Below are 21,507 nucleotides of genomic sequence, written 5' to 3'. Positions count from 1 at the left end.
AGAGACTTCGTACTAGTTGAGATGCTTAGTAGGGACGAATTAGAACTGATGGAGATAACATGTACTGAATTCATTCACTGCCTACATGTGGTGTCCTCAGCAACAGCAGACGCTGGCATCACAGAAGCCCAGGGCACCCAGACAAGTCATCTGATGGGCCACGTGTCGTAATTGTCTATGACATGCTGTTAAACTCTGCCACGGAGAATGTGTTTGCAGATGTCACATTGACAAGTAATTTCATTGCACGTATCTTTAAGAAAAGGAAATCCATCAATGCTGTGAATCGGTGACTTTCTCAGCATCTTCAGTCCATCAGCAGAGATGATTCTTTGCCAAATATTTGTGTAATCTCAGCACTTTTTGGTCAAGAGGCTTTTGTTAATACTAGCATCCAACAAAGAGCACCAGAGAGCCAAGGAACCGGATGAGTGATCCCCAGGATAGAAGCAGCTCATTACCTTCTCCTTCCTCTCTGGTCTGGCAACAGCCATTCTCTCTCTTTCTCCGAGGGAGGATTTTGTCTTCTTTATATAACACATTCAGTGTGGGGTGCCTGGGTGGCTCAGTCAGTTACGCATCTGCCTATGGCTTAGTTCATGATCCCTGGGTCCTGGGACAAGGCCCACATCGGGTTCCTTGCTCAGCAGGGAGCCTCCTTCTCCTCCTCCCTCTGCCTGCCTCCTCTATGCTTGTGCTCTAGCGCGCTCTCTCTCTCTCTCTGTGTCAAATAAATAAATAAAATTTTACAAAAATAACACATTCAGTGTGATTTCACTGGGCTCCAACTGTAAGGTTAAACCCACTTAGCATTATTTTGGCAGCTCCGATTAGATGTTGGTTCCAGGAAAGGTAGGAGAATACAGTTACTCCCCAAATGAAATTTATTTTTTCTGAGATGCAATGGGGCCTTCTTGCATTTAGCACTCTGTCCATGATGGCGAAGAAGAGAGGCGTGGGTGTTGAGATGGGCTGAGTAAAGGCACGAAGATAAGCAGATGAAGGAGCTCAAAAGAGGGAGACGCTCAACTAAGGACCCTTGGGTTTAATCTTGGAGACAACAGCAATCAGTTGGTCATGGCTTCCCCAAACTCTGGAGGTGTCAGCGTTCAGGACAAATATAACACCATGAGGGATGAACAATGTCTGGCTTGGGCATGGGCAGTGGGAATGGCAGTGCTTGAAGGTGGTATCACCGAAGCCCAGGAGATGAGGCAAATTATCTCAGACCAATTTGCAAGAAAGGGACACCACGTAGTTCTTTAATGAGCAACTGCGAAAAAGAAGGGCTGAAGGTGTACATTTTGATGCTTGTGTTCTGGGTGTTGAGAGGTGTTCTACCTCTGGGACTATGTACCTACTCAGTGCTTCCTGCTGTCAGAATTAGGATCCCTATTGGATGATTGGTTTTCAACTTCAGAAACCCACTCACAGACAAGAGTAAAGAATTAGAAGTGCCAGGATCTTTGCAGTGTCACTTGTGGTCACATTAGGAGAAGGATAATTTGCATGAAAACCAGATGTTGTAAAGAGCCATAACATCAATAAAAATAATCCTCTTCTCTAAAATCTTCTTAAGAGCCATTAAAGATCATTCTGCTTAATGGAATTTAGGATATGTTTATAGAGGAATTAAATTATCCACTGCCCAGGTGCAAACCCAAGTTTTGCCCCTAACCGGTGGGAGATTGTTGGCAAATGACCTCACTACCTAGAACCTCAGGGTATTCATCTGTAAAATGGGAATAATGACACCACTTCATAAGGGCATTGTGAGGATGAAATGGGACACAAGTCTCCAAACAGTACTTCACTAACCAAACTGATGTTCAATAAACGTTTGTTCTTAGCTTAATTTTGTTTATATGCCTGTGTGTAACTCCTAGCGTTTGTATTAATTTGTACAACTCTCTTGTATTTTTCTGAGTGCTATGATTTTACTATGAAAATAGCTTACCAAGAAGAACAGAAAACAGTAGTTCACCATGAAAAATAGTTAAATTCTTCCTGTCTTATAATAGAATGCTAAGCCGAAAGTTTCCATCGAAGCACCAAGATTCAGTAGGTGTTGCGTTCCAAGGGCAGGAATAGACTATGCTGCTGAAAACCAGGAGGACAATTTCTAGAATTCAGAGGGCAGACACAGAAAGATTTTGAAATTCTGTGTGTCTTCCTCACTCCCAGGAAGGGGGCATGGGGAGTTTTTCCTCACCTCCAGGTTAATAAAGGTAGTTAAGTAAATAGTGTTCCCTCAAAGTTGGGGAACATATACCATAAGGAATCTAAAGGTGAGAGGCTATGGTTTTTGAGCTGAGGAGGGAAGAGAGAAAAAGAAGAGCAAAGAAGAGGAAGGAAGAGAAAGGAGAGGGATGAGAGGGAGGGGGACAGAGAGAGAGGGCTCTACTGCATTGGCCCTTGCTACCCTCCCACTGAGAGCAGGCAGAGACGGGTGAGTGTTTCCCTGGACTCATTATCAGGGGTCTGAGCCATTTATAATCCTGTCCCAGAGGACCCCCTTGGGGAATGGGCACTGGGACAGAAAGCCTTGGAGAGTAGACTTGGAGAAAACCAATCCCTGGGAGGGGAGTGTGTAGCTGGAAGAAAACACATTGCCTATAGCACTGTGCTAATAACATAACACAGAGCTGTAGCACTGTCCTATTGCTGTTGGAAGGTCTCAGCTGCGCCTCAGACAAGCTCGTGGGAGAGCTGGCTTGAGCCATCTTCTGGCCCAGAGGGCAGAGGTTGTCTCTCAGCAGTTCAACCTGGGGCCGCATTTATGCCCATCTGTCCTCTCCCCACCTCAGCCTGCCTTATCAGGAATGGAGGCAGCAAGCTGAAGGAAGGAGAATCACTCCACCAGGGAAAGACTACCCTTTCTCACAGCAGCAGCTGCAGCAGCAGGAAGGAGGCCCACCTGGGGACGCTTCTGGTGGCTGTGGGATGTTTAAGTTAGGTTCCAAGTATTGATTACTGTCATGGATGGGGCATCTTGTTGGCACCTTAAGGTCACTCTAGAAGACTCTGTTTCCTTAAGGGCCTATGAGAAGTTGTAGGACAAGAGTCTGAGGTTTAATCCAAGGGGAGGGGACAGCTTGTGGCCACCGAGCCGATTGGGACAGTGAGAGGCTCTGAGGATCTCACCCTGCTGGGTATCACTTCTGTCCTCGTTCCCCACTTTAGGGGAAGGGTCTTCATAACTGCCAATTACGTGACCAAGAGATTTAAGCTTGTCCTTCCGGGCCCATAGTTCAGTGGGTTTTAAAAAAATAAGTTAAACATGACTTAATCATGAATATTAACAAGTATTTTCTAAGCCATTCCCATCTATAATTTTAAAAACAGGTAAAGAGAGGGGACTGCCTTTACCTCAATCATCAAGGTCAGTAATACTAAAAAAGGAGTCCCTGTGGGTCATGGGATTTTGTTCACTAAGAACACTTGCAAGGTAGAGGAGAAATGAAGGCAAGAAGGAGGCTTAGAAGAGGAGAGAGAGTGACAGCTACTGGAGGAGTTACAGCTGTGAGCACAATATACACGTTCCCACGTGTATATTGAACTTATATTGACTAAATTGACCATGAACTATATTGAACTATATTGACTGTGAACTTGGTTTGGTTCTGAGAGCCTGGGCTGCTATATGCTGACTGTGGACAGGTCAGCCGGTAAATTACTGAAATCTACATCCAAAGCTCACAAAGTACTCTATGTAGCTAATTGAATTTATATAAAAAAAAGAAAAAAGAAAAAAATGTCAGCCGACTTCAAAACGAACGTATGGCAGTGGCTTCATTGCTGAAATGCTACTGAGGCTCTTCACAACCTGGGAGCTGCACTAGGGAAAGTCAGTGGCCCCCAAAGGAGGGGGGAGTGTCAACACCCAAGGGAAGGTCAGAAGAATCAGGGGGAATTTCAACCCGGTCGTTTGGCAGTTATCTTAGCAAGACTGTTCTCATCAGCAACAGCAGATTTATAAGATGTGATAAAGGTGTGCATATGGGTCTTCCTTTCCTGTCTTATCTTTAATTAGACATATGATTAAGGAGCACAAGACCATCCAGTACTCCCAAACGCAGCCTGGAACACGGTCTTTAATTTGTTTAATTGTCGAGAAAGAAAAAGTCTAATGTAAATGTGTGTGTTTTCCAATTCCAAATGGTGAGTCAGGGGGAAAGGGATCCCACTCGACCTTCACGAGGGGAATGATTTGCTTATAGAGCATGGCCTGAATCCTGGTTCTATGGCCCATTAGCAGCAAACACTGTGGAAGAAACTCCACATCTCAGGAAACTGACAGGCCTCCCAGGTAAGAGTCAACTCAATTGATACAATGATCATTCTTATTGGACCTGAGTCTGTCTTGAGTCCTTTGGCAAAATGAAGTTAGCAGCTGCGGCCATGGTCTGAACTGTTGACAGTTTCTATTACAATAACACTACAACTGAATCTGGCACACTCAACACTCTGCATGCAGGTGTTTTTTTGTTTGTTTGTTTGTTTTTTCCCCTCAATTTTTTAAAAAAATTTAAGATGCATCACAATATCTGTTCTTAGATATTTTACTGTAAACGTGAGCTTTTTCGATTCTCTCTTTTATTTGGTTTTGTACTCCAGCATTAGGAACCATTGGCAGAATAAAAGTTTTGATCTAGAGTGTAGTCTAAAGATTAAATTAAATGTGCACAAGATGATCCTACAGTGAGATAGGATTTAAGTGGGGAGTCATTGTAATTGACTGCCTGTCTTACTCGTGGAGTGACTGGTGGGCAGGGATCAGTGTCCAGGACACTAATCCTTTTCTTGAGCACAGTATATGTGCCCACTGTCAACACAAGTTCTTTTTTTAAAGAGATTTATTTATTTGTCAGCGAGAGAGAGCACAAACAGAGGGAGCAGTAGGCAGAGGGAAAGGGAGAAGCAGACTCCCCACTGAGCAGGGAGCCCATTGTGGGGCTGGATCCCAGGACTCTGGGATCATGCCCTGAGCCAAAGGCAGGTGCTTAACCACTGAGTCACCCAGACAACCCTCACTGCAAGTTTTAAAGTTGTATCTGAATTATAAATCTACTCTATTGGAAGGCATAATGGTAAGCTCTGGATTATTTAGGAGTTCTTTATTTCTCTGTGGTGCTATTTTCCCTCTACTACTCTGCTTTTACCTAACTAGAAGGTGGGAAGAGGAAGACAGAAGAGGGGAGAATGAATTTTGTAAAATATTCTCTCAGAGCTTGATTGGGCCTGATGTGGAATTTAAAGTTGACTGACTTCATCCATGATTGGACAGAAATATCTAGTGATACAGAAAAGGTTCTCCTAGCAAAGCTCAAATAAACACGACTTTCAGGACTAAATGCAATTTTCTTTGGAGAAGGGAAGTGGAATTTGGAGAGAGTCTTTGGAAATGGAAGGAGAAATTGCCACTTTGTTCCATGCCCATCTTCCCCTTGGGAATTTATTGCTTATGGTTAGCAATTTTTGTTTGCTTATATGAATATTAATATTTACTTATTAAAAGTATTTTTATATAAAGAGATAATACAGACATATTAGCAACTCTTTTACTGTCAGAAAGAGTAGGGGATTGAAATGACTAGGTGATTCTAGCAAAGAAAAAATCTCTTCCACATTATCTGGAAAAGTCAGGTATTTGAACATCTCTGTTTTATTCTGAATGGCTTCAAAATTAAAAGTGTTGCTTTATTCATTCATTTGTTTCATGCACAAGTTAAGCGCTTATATACTCACTCACTCACTCAGGAAATCCTTTCTGGGGTCTGCTCTGTGCACATCACCCAGCCATACCACCTGCTCTCATTCCTACTGTAGAAGACGGGGAAATCACCCAGCCATCTGAGTTCATGAAAATCCCTTCTTTTGGATTAACAAGAGCATTCTGTAAAGCTTGCTGTCTATGGCACCAGCAACTGGCCAATGAAGAAAAGAGCCGAGGTTTCTAGTAGGCCAGATGGTCAAGATGGCAGCCACTGTATGAGCCACAGCCCCCGCTCTTGACAAGTAGGGGCTGCAGCCTCTTTTCTCCTTCCGGGAAACAGCTGCACTGATCAGAGAAAGACTGTTTTTCCACAGCAGCAGCAGCAGGAAGGAGGCCCCCTTCCCGCCTGGTGGCTGTGGGACGTTTAAGTTAGGTCCCAAGTGTTGATTACTGTCATGGAACGGGGCATCTTGTTGGCACCTTAAGGTCACTCTAGAAGACTGTGTTTCCTTAAGCGTCTATGAAAAATTGTGGGGCAAGAGTCTGAGGTTTAATCCAAGGGGCTTGAGGTGGTCTCCTGCGGTCCCCCTTTTTAAGGACTGCCTGTTTGCATGCTCACATGTGTCATTGGACAGCTGAATTCACCCATCATTGAAAGAGGTTCTTATTTTCTCTCGAAAAGTAGCAGGGTTTTTGTTGAATCTTTGAAGAAGGCCAGGCACTGTTTTAGATTTTGGGAGACTGAGGGAAAAAAAAGAAGCAGCAGCAGCTGGATTTGATGCCTGCCGAAATCAGGTGGCAATCAGGTAGCAATCAGGGGGGTGGTAGAGGTAGATCCATTGGGACCTTTGGTCCCCATGGACATAAACAGAAACTGCTGGTTTCCCACTGGAGACGAGGAAGGACAGGAGCGTGGTGGGGAATGTCCCTTGGTTTGCACAGAATGACATTCCTCCTTGGCGACCACAACCCTGTTGCAAGACTTCTGCCATCTTGATTCCACTACAGGGATCCTCGTATGAATTCATTTTTGTGGTAAACGAGGGCTCTCGGTCACTGTGCTGTCACATAGATCCCCCCTCTTCATCTGTGAACATATCAAGACTTTCCTATAGAGAATCGGAATTGGAATTTAAAGAATGCATATTTCAGCCCATGGTTAATACATAATAAGGGCAAGTGTGACGTGTGGTACCAAAGCAAATTCCTTCAAGCTTTTGTGGTCCAGGTTTCAATTTGTGGCTTCTCACTCGATTTTCAATGGTAGGGAATGAAAATGTTTGTAAATATGATCTAATGCCCCAATTTCCAATTCTCTGCAGACCCTTTACATTTTCGTTTTTAATAGTCGTTATATTTGCCCGGAGGGTTGTTCCACATAACAGATAGCAAAGACAGATTCTTAAGGAAGAACTGTAACATTCGTTATTCATCATCTTTCCCTTTTCCCCCAATGACTACAAATTAAACTCTGAGTCCTATTTATTTTCTTTGCTGCTGCTAACGCTGTGGAATTCCGAAAACATTATTTTTCCCTTCCAAAGAGGATCATCACTGTAGTGAAGCCATCATTTTGCAGACAGACCAACTTTGTAAGATTTTATATGGCTTTGCCTAAGAGTTTAAGTTTTAATACCAGCAAAAAAATACCTAGAATGTGGGGAAGTATTTCTGCTTCTGCCTGCCGATGCCAGATTAAGTGACTAAATCAGATTAATGTTATTTATTGCTTGGGAGAACACCTTTTAGTATGACTCAGCCTTGGTCCTTAGAAGCTTTAGTAAACATCCCTAGATGAAGCTCTGGACCTATGAACTGTATATTTTATATTTTTTCCCAGATGGGAGGAAAAAAAAAAGCAATAGCAATGAGCTAAAAAAAACCCCCACAAAAACACAAAAAACCCACAAAAAACCAAACAAACCAAAAAAAATATAAATTGGGGACCAGTGATCTCCAACATTCTAGGTTCTTTGGAGCAGTGGGTCCCAGTGAAGGAAATGTTTGGCAATTGCTCAAGAAAAGTGCTGCCCATATTTAGCATTACCTAGTGCTGTGAGGGCATCCAGCCTGCAAAGATGAATTTAAATGAATATAAACAAGAAAACAAGCATTTAAAAAAAGAAAAAAAAAAAAGAAGTGTAGGGAGTGAAACCACTCCAAGCGTCATTAAAAAATGCATCTATTTATTACCACCTGGTTTCATGAGTCTGAGGTGATTCATATGCCTTTTGTCAAGAGAATATCCATTGTTGTGGCAAAATTAAATGTATTTTGATACTGCTTGCCATATTTATCTATCTGTTCAATCAGAAAAAAAGTTGCCTCATCACTCCGACATATATTACTTTTTCAATTTCCTCTTAGTAATTTTTTTTAATACTCTTTAGGGTGAGACCACGGAGTTTCTCATTTCTCACAACAAAGATGGTAACTCATTAGAATGATGCTGATGAGTTTTTCTCATAAAATTGCATCCTCATTTTCAAAGGTGACCAATCTGCCCCCTTAGCCCCAGCCATCGGGCAGGTGTCGATGGATGTGATTGAAAGGGCCAATGCACCTGTCCTGGTGTGGTTTCTCATGGTTTTGCGCTTCCTATTTTAAATGTCCCTGTGTGTGTGTGTGTGTGTGTGTGTGTGTGTACTGACTCAGATTCTTCCAATGCAGTCCAAAAAAATGTAATTTATCATAATGAATCAACCACCACTGTAATGATTTTTTAACTGTCCTGTTCTAAGCTCAGTAATGTAAAATTTGTACCAATGGTATGAATTTTGGAATTTTTAATTTCAAAAGCTGTTTTTGAAGTATAGCTTTATCAGGAATAAGTTTGGTTCCTTTTAGGATTTTATTTATTTATTTGAGAGAGAGCGTAAGCGAGACAGAGCACAAGCTGGGGGAGGGGCACGGGGATAGGGAGGAGCAGACTCCCGGCTGAGCAGAGACTGGAAGTGATACTCGATCCCAGGACCCTGGGATCCTGACCTGAGCTGCAGGCAGCAGCTTAACCAGCTGAGCCACCCAGGTGCCCCAAGGATGTCACCTTTTATATTAAAAAACGCAAATAGTTCCTTTCTAATTCAATAATACTGAGAAGATCCCACATTAAAAATCCATCCGTAACTTGCAATGAGATCTTCCAATTCCACATCAGGTTAAAAGAGTTTTGTTTTGGTACCAATACATATCACTAAATCTCTTCCTTTTGGTTGCCTGGGAGAGCTTGCTAATGTCACCTAAAGATTTACTGAAGGCAGGTGAATATGTTTTTTATTCTAGAGCATCAAGGAAAGCAGCAGTAGTTAAATGAACCTAGCAGGTAATAATACTCCTCTGCCCCTGCCTTTGGATTAAATGAAGTCCAGCAGCCACGTAGTCATGATAGAGAGGGAAAGTACACATTGCCTAGCCTTCTGCTGCTGACACTGTAGAGAAAGTGAGGCAGCCAGCTTAACCTGTTACTAACGGTGTGGGCAGTGGTCTCAAAATCCTCCTCCTGGCCCTCCACGTGCTGGAGTGACCATAGGTCCCAAGATGCGCGGGGTCAAGGGAACAAGACGGCAGGGGCGGAGTTTGCTGGCTAACTCTGCTGTGTTAAGCATTTAACATCCTTTCTGACTTGCATACTCCTTACAGCAGCCCCTAAATTAGTAGTTTAAAAAACTGAACAAAGTAAACAGACAATGCCATTTTCATCAGGCACCTTAATGCTGGGTGCTTAAAAGCATTTCCCCATAAGACTTCAGTATAGTTAACAACTCTACTTTAGATCAGCCACCCTAAGTGGATTAAAATATATGCGGGTGAGGAGCCCGAGATATTTATGGAAAGGCTGCCGTATGGCAGGCAGTGTCTGTTCCCGAGGTGCTGAAAGCGGTTTCACTCAGAAGAAAGCCGAGCTTCGAAGGCTTCGAAGAAACTAGATCTTCCCTCAAATCCAGACTCTTTCCCTTACTAACTGTGTGGCTCTGGGGAGTTGGTTCCCTTCTCTGAACCTGTGCTTGCTCTGATATAAATTAGAGATATTAGGCCAAGAGCAATGTGAGAATGAAATGAAATGATGAATTTTTGTAAAATGCTTATCAAATAGCGTATTAGCTTATATGAAGTGCTCTATTCATTCACTCCACAGATTTTATTACTGTGTTTATGCTTACTGTGGGCCAGGTGTCATTCTAGCCGCTTGGGATACATCGGTGAATAAGAAAGTTTTAAATTCGTATCAGATCACAGCGATTAAGAGCCATCACTGATAGCAGACAAGAATTGAGTTTCCATCCTGCCATCAGCTGGGTGATCTTGGAGGTTTGTTAATCTGTACAATAGGGATCAGGCATAGTCCATGGTTGGGGTAAAGGTGAAATGAAATAATAGAATATTATTGAATGCTAAGCAAATCTTTACTATGTAGAAAGTGCTCAGTAGGGGCACCTGGGTGGCTCAGTCAGTTGAGCGTCTGCCTTTGGATTAGGTCATGATTCCAGGGTCCTGGGATTGAGCCCTGCATGGTGCTCCTTGCTCAGCGAGGAGCCTGCTTCTCCTTCTCCCTCTGCTGCTCCTCCCCACCTTGTGCTCTCTCACTCTCAAATAACTAACTAAATAAAAATCTTAAAGAAAAAAAAGAAAGTGCTCAATAGATGGCAGGAATTTAGGAATTTTATTACTGTTAGTACGAATCCCTCTAACAACCCAGAGAGGAAGGGACTGTTGTCAGTGCACAGAAGCGAAGACAGCCGCTGAGTTAAACTAGCTGCCTTGCCTGGGGTGGCAGAGCTGCTTGGGGATGGTGCCTAACTTGGAAGCCTTATAGTGGGCGCCTTCCATGGGACCAAGTAGACCTTCCCACTGTCCACCTCTAACTCTCAGACACAGTGTTCTGGTAAATATCTATCGAGAAGTGTCAGAGGTAGAGTGTGTAATGTGTTTCCTTTGTGTACCGGGGCAGTGCTTGACTGATGGCATTCACTTCTAGGTACAAAGCTGTATCACATCTCGACTGTGCTGTCACCCTGAATGCCCCACCTTACGACATCTCAGGATCTACTTATATTGTTACTTTTACAAGATGGAAAAGGTTAGTTGATGAATTGATTCACAATTTGGAGCAATGTTCTATGTGAATGTATTGAATTTGGTTGGATTGTGCAAAGGCCTCTTTCTGTATGTTTGAACTTGAACCTGGCTCTTCCCACTGTTCTGAATTATGACTTTTCCATTCCTACCTACTTCTGATCTTTTTCTCATTTCTCTCTTATTGGCCTGTGAGTTGAGGACATGTTGCCCACGTCTTTAAGAAGAATGTGTTGTGTCAACAAATGACAGGCCAACAAAAAAGTTGGGTGTATCATTGGGCATATGGCGTAGTAAACTGTTGGGTGAACATTTATTTGGAGGTTGAATGCATTTTACATGTAAATTTAATGTTTTCTCCTCTTTAGGAATGTTCTGCTTAACCATAAAAATCTTTCACTTAAAAAACTGATATTGATTTAGGGATGCTAAGTCAAAATTCAGTACTTCCTCTCTTTCCTCACCCTCAAACCCAAATCAGGTTTAATTTTCATTTTCTAGTTGTGAAAACTGAGACATAAATAGCTTCTACTTCCATCCCTGACTTTCTACTATAAAATGTGATTACTGAAAAGAGAATTATCGTCAACAGCCCAGTCTTTTTGATATAGTCTTTTTGATACTGGTTAAGGTTATTTATCAAATAAATACCACACTTCCTCAATTATAAGAGTCCCACATTTTTTCCATTTTTAATATCTGTGAAATCAGGTTGCCCTAACAGTTGATGTATCTGTTTAGTGTGGTAGTATTTTCTTCCATTGTAAAAAAGCTGTTCTTAAACTGATGGTGTAATTTACTATCAGTGACTTCCTAAACTCAGAATACAGTATTAGCTATTACTCTTTTTCTTTGGAAGAGCTTACTTCCTTAGAAGGGAGGCTTCCAAAGAGAAGGATATAGAAATGTATAGTGCCTTGCCACTCTGGGAGCTTCCTCAATTCCAAAATCACTTTAGGAGGGATATTACAAAAAGCTCGAAGCCAACATTCACTGACCTGGTGTTTCCTATGTGGCTCTGAAAGGCTCACTTTGCTGAGCGCCCATATGAAGGACACAGCATGCACTCTTCTGGCCTGTCTCAGCTGTCTGGCTGGCAGGCAGGGGACCCGCGTCCCCTAGACCCTGATTCCCTGGGGCTCATATTCCCCTCGGCAAGATAAAGTGGAGAACTGAGGTCATTTTTTTCAAGATTATGTCATTGCTTTAGAGACTCCCTCCTTTTCTGGTTCCTCAGATCAGCAAAAATAATAAGGTGAGAATACTGATTAAAATAACATATTTATTTTGGCAAGGTTTACAGTTTTTTATAGTTTTCAAGTGTGTCTTTATATATCTTCAAGAGAAATCTTCGAGGTGGATAGGGTGAGAATTACAGTTACCATTTGCCGATGGAGCGAGGAAGTTTCTGGAGTCTGTGTCCTGTCTAACGGAGCATCCAGGAAATGAACCCAGGTCTTTAAACCTAAGAAAGTGATGGTGGTACTGGAAGATGAGGTTGGACTTGGGGCTCAGATCTCAGTTCTGCCAGTTTCTTAAGGTTTCATCTCAAAAGTTTGCTTGTGTGCACAGCTGGGGTAATCAAACTGCGTGCTCTTCTAAGAACTAACACGGTTCTAGAGCTTTGCGCACCGAAACGAGCTACATTCGCACGGGTTAGTGATACTACCTTGCGGTCGGGATGGAATGTCAATGCTTCTAGTCAAAGATGTGAGAAGTCGGATCAGTTCTGAGGAAGCTGTCTGTGAATAGTACCTTGAAACCCATTACCTGTTTGGAATTATAGCTGTTAATTAGGTTGTTTCATTAGTTAATTGGCCCCTTTCCTATTTATCTGGAAAGAATGTGCCCATTCTCCATTCAGGAGCCTACACAAGAACACATTTCCCTGTTCCCAGGAAAATGAAATATTATGTTGAAGAACTGAAAAAAAAAAAAAGGCAGTGGAGAAAAAAATGTAACACCACCACCATCCAAAGTTCTGCTGTAGATAAAAGAGAACTTGGTTCTCTCTGGCTTAATCTACAGGGTAAATTCCTTAAAACGAGATTTTTTTTTTTTAAATTGTGTATTTCTGGCCACTCCTTTAATTGCACACGACAGGTTGCACTGGGTGGAGCGTGGGAAGAAAGATTTCAGAGGGTGCTTCATTTTTAGTTCAAACTGGCCAACTCTCCGGGGTGTTGGCATTAATAGGATTAACCCTCTCATTTCAGAAATAGGGGCTGTAAGGAGGAACCACACGGTGGGGAGGGGGAGGCGACCTCTGGCCCGGCAGCCAAGGTGTGGGCTGAACCATTCACTGTCACGTACAGGGCCAGGGGGTACTCCTGCCGGCTCAGAGACCCCATCATGTCCCGCGCGTCAGCAGGCGAGCCACTGCAGAGGCAAGGTCTCCCATCAAATCCATCTCCCGCGAAATCACTGCGGAGCCCAGGGCCATCAGGGCTCATTAGCGCCGTTTACCATCCAGGGAGGCCCACTCCTCAAAAGGGCGAGGACCCAGGACCTGAGGGCCAGGCCCGGGGTCACTCCACCAGCCGGCCCCCTCCTCTCCGGCCCTGACCGGAGGATCCGGGCGGCGCGTCCCGAGGGGACCTGCGATGGCCCTGCGCGCTAGCGGCGCAGCCGCGGGGTCAGAGCGGCGTCCGTCCACCTCCCGGTCTCCACTCCCCGCAAACATGCTCTGGGATGTGCGCGCCCTCAAAGCCGGGAGGGGGCTCTTTCGGACTGAATCATCAGCTCGCAGTCCAAAGCGCGGATAGGAACGAAGGCGAATGACTCCCCGCAGCATTTCCCAAAGCGTGCTCTGCAGAGGTCCGTTCTGCGAAATGTGGGGTGGACAGGAAGTTTGGGGAAAGCGGGGTCCGACAAGTTAAAGGGGTCTGGGGCGCGTCAGAGCCCAGCTGCCCGGCCCGGTGGAGCCCGCCCCCCCCCCACCCGCCTCCCGGCCTGGACCCTCCTTCGTGCAGCGCCCCGGGGGGCTCATTCATTTCCAAGGCGCACACTTAGGGAAACGGGGCTTTAATGCACTGGCCTTTCCTGAAATGAGGAAATAAAGCTCTCAATCGGGCTCGAAGGGGAAATTTGATACGTTAGTAGAAAGATTGAGGTTGTTTATTGTTGTTATTGTTTCATCTTTATTACTCAGATGAAGCCAGGGTAAATTTCTTATAATATTACTAACCCCATGAACATTTATTTCCTAGTCTCCAGAAAGAGCAGATTTTAAAAGTGTTAAAAAATGCGATTAAGGGGCGCCTGGTGGCTCAGTCGGTTGAGCCTCTGACTCTTGGGTTAGGCTCAGGTCAGGATCTCAGGGTCTTGAGCGGAAGCCCCCCTCCCCACCCCAACTGGCTGGTCCTGGGTTTGGAGCCTGCTTGGGGTTCTCTGTCTCCCTCCCTACCTTGCACATGCACCTTCTCTCTCCCTCTTAAAAAAAAAAAAAAAGAAAAGATGTGATTAACAAAATGCATATTTGATAAGTATTCTACTGCATGTGATTGAATTTTTACACCTTTTTAAGACTTTATAGAATGATATTTGCAAGTGAGAAAAGAAAATCTTTTGTCAGACTGTTTTGAGTTTTGGTTTAGAAAACATGGCCAAAACCATTATCTAAATAGATTGTTCTGTTCATATCTGGGCAAAAATATACAGACACCAACCCTGAATTTTTAGATACCTACTCTGAATTTTCAGCAAAACATATTTGATTCTTAGTTATGCAACATGTCTATTTTTTGTATTAAAAATGGTATTCTGTATATATGATTTTGTAGCTTTTTAGAAAGATACCTTTTTACTTTTCTTTCTTTTTTTTTTTTTTTAGTAAAGATGTAAAACTTGCATGAAAGGAATTACCAGTGTTATAGTATCTATCACCTTGGAGGGAGGGGCATGAGGAGAAAGTGTCAAAGCCTCAACTGTATCAGTAATGTTTTATTTCTTCTAAAAATAAACAAGAGAACTAAAGCTTATATGGAAAGATGTTAATACTTAACATTTCTGAAGGATCCTTTGGGTTTTTTTTTTTTTTGTAAAATATTATTATTATTATTATTTTAAATAGCCTCCATGCCCAATGTGGAGGCCCACTTGGGGCTTGAACTTAAGACCTTGAGATCAAGACCTGAGCTGGAATTAAGAGTCAGATACTTAACCGACTGAGCCACCCAAGTGCTCCTGAAAAAATTATATTTACCTTTTCATACATCTAATGTGTTTTATTATAAAAAATAAAATAAGAAGCACCTGGGTGCTTCCATTGGTTCAGCATCTGCCTCTGGCTCAGGTCACAATCCTTGGGTCCTGGGATCAAGTCCTGCATTGGGCTCCCTGCTCAGCGGGAAGTCTGCCTCTCCCTCTTCCTCTGCCCCTACCTCCCCCACTCCCATGCTTGTTCACTCTCTTTTGATCTCAAATCAATAAATAAAATCTTTAATAAAATACAGTAAGAATATGTGTGAAACTCCCTAAATTCCTGATCCACTCGCTCTAACTGGGTGTGTGTGAGGCCCCCCATTTTCTCTAGTCACATTGTCTGAGTTAACACACTTTATCTCCTTTGCACAGTGTTTGAAATTCATTTTACAAAGGTGGGCAGCTATGGCTTTATTTGTTCTCCTGTACAGATCTAATAAAACCCACAGAGAGGTTCAATGGACCTCAATTGAATAAATGTATTACATCTCAATTCTCTGGCGGAAATTTGCATTTATTACAACTTCATCTTCGTTCATCTTGTAGTGATTTTCTCTGAAAGAGTCTCCTCTTTCCATTTAAATTATGTGTTGAATTACTTTAGCCACCTATAGTTCAGGGCCAATTGCTGGCTTTTCATTTAAAGAAGAATAGCTATAACATGAATTTATTGATAACAATGTACTTAAGACATATCGGGCACTGTGCTCAGCCCATTGCTTGCTCTCTCATGTTTAACCCCACCATGAAGTATGTGAGATCTCTTATCAGTCCTGTCTTCACTGATGAGGAGACAGGGGCCCAGACGAGCTCTGTAACTTATCCAAGGCCAGATAGCTAGAAATGTGTGCCAATCAAACCTGTTTCCTTCAAAGCCCAGGATCTAAGCTGCTCTACTCCCTTCTAGAGATGTTCTTTAGCCTTTGAGGATTATAATTCAGAGGAATGTCCCAACTTAGAATTCTTCAATTCTAAGACATGTATTTTTCACATATTTGAAAGTTATGGTATTAGGATGGTCTCCCAATTGATGTGTACAGACGCGGGGCCGGTGGTGTTCCTGCCTTGGCCTTCTTCAGCCCAGGGCTGCCATGAATAGAGGCAACTCACTGTCCATGGTTTTGCACAGTCAAGGGTGTACTTTCTAAGCTACATTGCAGAAACTACTACTGGAATTGAGAGATTGCTTTTCTTTGAGCATGACCTGGTCCTTTTAGACGGCAATGCCTCCCTACTGCAAATCCTTCTGTCTTGCCAAAGCAGCTCTGCTCAACTACTGTTTCTTCATGTAATGCTGCGTGTATTCTTGAGTCATGAAGCGAACGGTTAGGTCCTTTAAATTTTTCTCCTTTTTATACATTAAAAAAAGTAAGGGTGCCCGGGTGGCTAGTCCATTAAATGTCTGCCTTCGGCTCAAATTATCATCTTGGGGTCCTGGGATCGAACCCTTGCATCAGGCTCCTGCTCAGTGGGGGGTCTGCTTCTCCTCCTCTCTCTGCAGTACCCCCTGCCTGTGTTCTTTCTCTCTGTCAAATAAATAAATAAAATATTTTAAAAAATAAAAATAATAAAAAGATTTTAAAAAGTAATGTTGTTTTGTTTTGTTGATATATTTTTTTTTAAACTTGACTGTTTCTTTAAGGATGGTTGGGAAGGACTTTGGTTTGACTTGTTGCCACTTAAGAAAATTTCACATCCTAATTTCATCAGGAAACATTCTGAGCTTCAGTTAAAATGTAAAATGCTTTTCTTAGCCCCAGGATAAAATGAAATTTCATTTGCTTTTACTTTTCTGCAATAATGCCAATAAGGAGATATTGCCAGGGGCAATAGGGAAGCCAGTTCTATAGCTGAACAAATCGATGGTAAATCTACTTGCCAAATCCTGAGTATACCCACTGTACGAGTGTTAACACACACACACACACACACACCCCTACTGCACTATCTGGGGTAAGGCTAAGATTTCCTTAAAATAATTTAATGTTCTCCTGCTAAGATTCTCACATTTAAAACTCCTCGCACACACAGTGGGGGTTTGTGTGCACAGTGTGAACTGAAAACACATAGCATCTTAATTAATAATAACAGCATACACTGAGTATTAGCATTACTGAATGATGTCTATGTGCCTGACCACAGGCTGAACTATTTAATCCTAGAAGATGGTTCCCTTCTTATCCACATTTTTCTTTTTTAAGTTTACTTATTTATTTATTCGAGAGAGAGAACCCACATGACCGGGGGGAGGGGCAGGGTCAGAGGGAGAGGGAGAAGCAGATTCCTTGCCTAGCGTGGAGCCTGACTTGGGGCTCGATCCCAGGACCCTGAGATCATGACTAGAGCCGAAGGCAGATGCTTAACTGACTGAGCCACCAGGTGCCCCTTATCCCCACTTTTCAGATGAGGAAATTAAGGCACGAGAGAATTAAGTCAACCTGCGGTCTCACTGCTGATGAATGGCTGCCTGGTTCCAGAGCCCATTTGTTTTGCCTGTGTGCTATACTGCCTCTTCCTATATATCCAAACCAAAGAGAAGTTTCCAGAAAATGCTAGACAGAACTCTAAACCATGATGATGATGATGATGATGATGATGATAATTTCTGCAGCCGCTAATTATTACTGAGTCTTTAACTATATACTCCAGAACTATGGTAGGCTTTTTACACAACTGACCCCACTTAATCTTCAAATCTGGGGACTTTGATTTTATTATCTTTATTTCATAGTGAAACTGAAACCCAGAGAACTCATGTAACTTGCTTGAGGTCACAGAGCTAGTTAGTTATTGGCTGACCTGGGATTCAAACATGTGTCTTGCTAGTGCCCATTCCCTTGTCTGGCTTCCACACTTACAGGAGTTCCTGATTTAGGAAGCAAAGGGAACGAGAATGTTCTTCTCAGCAGTGTGACAGTCATTACACATTCCAGGATTATGAATTACCAATAGGACACTTGCTACCTTTTCACCTCAGAGTGAAGGTGTGTATGATACCATTTTTTAAAAATGGGGTACGATATTGCTTTGTGACTTCGGAATATAGTGTTTCTGTGAAAATGAATCACTCTTTGGAATAGTGCATGACTTCTGAATTAACCATAAATGGATGGCAGAGGCAGAAGGGGAAAAGAATGACTGAACTGGTTAGGGGGAAAAAAAGGAACTAAAAAACTAAAGTCCTTTAATATATGGAGATTTCCCATCCCTTTAAATTCATTGAAAACCTGTAAATGGAAACAGTCAGATTCTAAGACAAGGAGACAAAAACTGCAAGTCCCCGATGAAGGGGCGCTTTCTCCCTGTTGAGATGGGGGCATGTCTCCCTCCCCTTCTCTGCAGGAAGACCAAGAGCCTTTTGCCCAGAAACCATGATCCACGGCCCTGGGCCTCCTCACCAAGGTTGTCTTAAACTTTGAGGATGAGGCTCTGGTTTAGAAAGATTAAATCACTGATTGCCCCAGGGTCCAAATTTAGAAACATGTAGAGCTTGAGCCCTATTCCAGGCAGGTCTGAATTTAGTCAGGGTTCTTTTCCTGGGTAAAACCGTCTCCGTCTCCGTTTCCAAGTAGCCAAGAGAGGGAATCTTAGCAGGAGGGAGCAAGTTTCAGGGGACCCCCCACCGTGCCTTCTCTGCAGCCCGACCTCCCCAAAATATCAGCAGAGTAAAACAAGCTTTCCAAACCTAGATGTAGATTTTAATGTTATGACTTCTGGGCAGACTTTCAAATGTAAAAAATAGTTGATGTCAAGAACTCAAATGAAAGGATCTATAAATATGTTAAGAGTTTTCTCTTTGTACCTTCTCTGGTAAAGCTCTGTGGAGATTTTTAAGGAATTGAAAATGGGCTGGGTGAAGTAATTCTCATTTACACGGGTTTTTGAGCAAGGCTAATTATATGAACCTGATTCCAATGCAGTCTTATTTTTTGTACCGCATTAATAAAGGGTAAGGAACACACACACATACACACACACACACACACCCGAAATAATTTTTGCCCTTCTTTTTTGTTGTAATCTCACCACTTCATGAGGTTCAAACAAGTATCTTTATGCCAAGAGGTACAAAGCATGCACTTTTTTCTGGAAAGATGATTGTGTTTATAAGTTTTTTTTAAAAACACACACAGACTCACGCACACACAGACACACACACACACAGACACACACACACACACACACAGCACTACGGGAACGTGGCCAATTCATTAGCTTTGGAAACTGAGTACCTCGGTCTTTTCCAGCACTGGGAGGAGTACATGACACCCCAGGGTATGTTTCTAAAACTCTCAGACAAGACTTCACGAGTGGGCAGTATCGATTCCTCTGTGATGTGATTTTTTTTTTTTTCACTTTAGGAGGTTCGTGCACCATATCAAATCAACTATTACAGCATAGTTTCTAAGACAGAAGAATTTTAAAATTAGAACCAACCCTTATTCGATATATGCAGAGTGCCCATCAAGGCTTTAATGGGAAGTTCATTTCCCTGTGGGTCCTCATGGGAGGGAGCTGGCAAGGCCAAGTGGAGTGGAAAGGCTGTAACTCTAGCCCCTCAGAAGGGGATGGATTTGTAACTGGCAAGATGACCCGCCATTAAATCACCGGAAGAATAAACTCCTAATAATTCCTTCTTGGCAATAAAGCATTTTCTCCATCACAAACTCACAAGCGGTGGGGCAGAGTGGTGCATTTTCCTTGGACTCTGGAACCGGAAAAGTCAGGGGGGAAATACACATCAGTGGATATGCTTTCTATCTGGAACTCCTAAAATCTACATCTCAAGGGCCAGCTGCTGGCAGGAATGAATCGGGGTGTTCTATTTTGGGCAGAACTCTGGGAAGCAGCTTCTAGGACCAACCCGATCGGAGTATGAGTTACAGATATTATAACCAACTTTTCCTCCGTGCCCAAACCCCATTCCTCCAGAAATCGTAATAGGCTTTTGAGAGCCTCCACTTAGAGCCGGCTGCATAAAATGATGCTCTGATGAAAAGGGATTGGAACAAGGGTTAAAGCCGACATTGAGAGGTGACTGTGGAGGGCACGGTGTTCATACAACCCTCCTTTAATATGTGTGGTGTGCACCTGTGATAAGATGATTCATTACCTGGGACTGCTCTTTGACAAGCTCCATCGTTCAGCCCTCGGGGTTCTGACGGGACAATCCCACACCCGCCCAGGAAATATACCAAGGTCAGCTTTTTTTCCCTGGGACGTAGATTGAGACGGTTTAGCTTATAATGCATCTCTGTTTACTCTTTATGTAAAATAAAAACAGGGTGCAAGACGTCGCCATTCCTGTTCTTCACAGAGCAGGCCAAGCAGGGATCCGTAAACTCACTGCTGAGTAAATAAGTCTGGGAGGGAAAATCCTGAGAGCGTGCAAGCTCCTTCCACCTTGGGCTCCCACCCTCAGAAGTGGCCACACTTGAGGTCAAGGTGCTCTATCCACTGAGGGTTGATGTCGAGCCTTTGAGTGGAGGGAGCTTCTGATACCCTCAACTTTAACTATGGTTTGCTTTCCCTGCAGCTTTTAGGTTTACTGGGGTCTTAAACGGGGAGCCCCGTCATCTGAAGCTCTGTCAGTGTCCTCGGGACTGTGAGGTGGGCGCATGAGGGGCGTAAGGGGACCAGCACGCCGCCCATGACATGAGGAAGGTTTGCTGGCCCTGGCCCTGGCTGACTGAAGCAAGCCTTTAGACATACGCGGCCCAGCCTGGCTTCCAGAAGAATCAGCAAGAGATCCTCACCCCTTCCCTTTGCTGCTCTCCCAAGAATGCACTGGTCCTTCCCATCACGTCCCCACACAGTCAGAACCTGGTTTGCTTAGGGCTACTTTAGAAATCTTAGAGCAACTGGGGAAGGAAACGTCCCAGTTTCCCCCCGCTGTCCAAGTTTAAAATGAATGAATAAATAAAAGAGGAAAACTGAATTTTTATTTTAAAAATTACCTTAAAAAAAAGGAAAAAGAAAAAAAGAATGCCCCGTCATGGAAAGTGTTTTCCTTCAGTTAAGGTCAGAACACGAGCCATCGTACAGAAATAAAAACAAACGAAAACTTAGCCATTCTAGGGGAAGGAAAAAAAAAGTCTTGCTTCTAAAATATAGAAACACCTCCCAACCCTTCTCCTATTCTTGACATTGCTAGTAAACATTATTTATTTGCCTCGAATGGATGCAGTTACATATCACTGTCATGCAAAAGAAATTCATTTCCTTTCCGAGTTTAATCTGCCATAAAAATTCACTCTTGTTCCCATCTCCCACTCACCTGTCCTTGTGCATTAGTAACTAGTTGACCCGTGACCCCCTGAAGACTGGAGAGAGCATTGCCAAAGGCTTGTGAACTTGCTATGGAGCCCATGGCGGCTGCTGCAGCAGCCTGACTTGCTAGTGGATTATTAACCAGCTGCAAAGAGAGAAAAGATCAGGGTGAAACCACCAAGAGAGGCACAGGCACAGCACACCGTACAACATTCACGTGGGGGAAGGACGGTCCCCCTCCAATT

The 21,507-nt window shown here is 43.2% G+C and overlaps 1 protein-coding gene across 3 annotated transcripts in view; it reads right to left on the bottom strand.

Annotated features, from left to right (window-relative positions):
* POU6F2 (POU class 6 homeobox 2) overlaps positions 1 to 21,507 on the bottom strand; it is a 429,853-nt gene that overhangs the window by 31,792 nt on the left and 376,554 nt on the right. For all 3 annotated transcript variants that reach the window (XM_044245648.1, XM_044245649.1, XM_044245647.1), the window contains exon 6: positions 21,270 to 21,407. In XM_044245648.1, the coding sequence (XP_044101583.1) occupies positions 21,270 to 21,407 (138 nt within the window). The remainder of the gene's footprint in view (positions 1 to 21,269; positions 21,408 to 21,507) is intronic.

Source organism: Neovison vison, chromosome 4 (genome assembly GCF_020171115.1).
Source record: "Neovison vison isolate M4711 chromosome 4, ASM_NN_V1, whole genome shotgun sequence".
NCBI classification, from domain to species: Eukaryota; Metazoa; Chordata; class Mammalia; order Carnivora; family Mustelidae; genus Neogale; species Neogale vison.
Note: the sequence above shows the minus strand (reverse complement) of the source record. Positions and strands in the feature narration are given on the sequence as shown.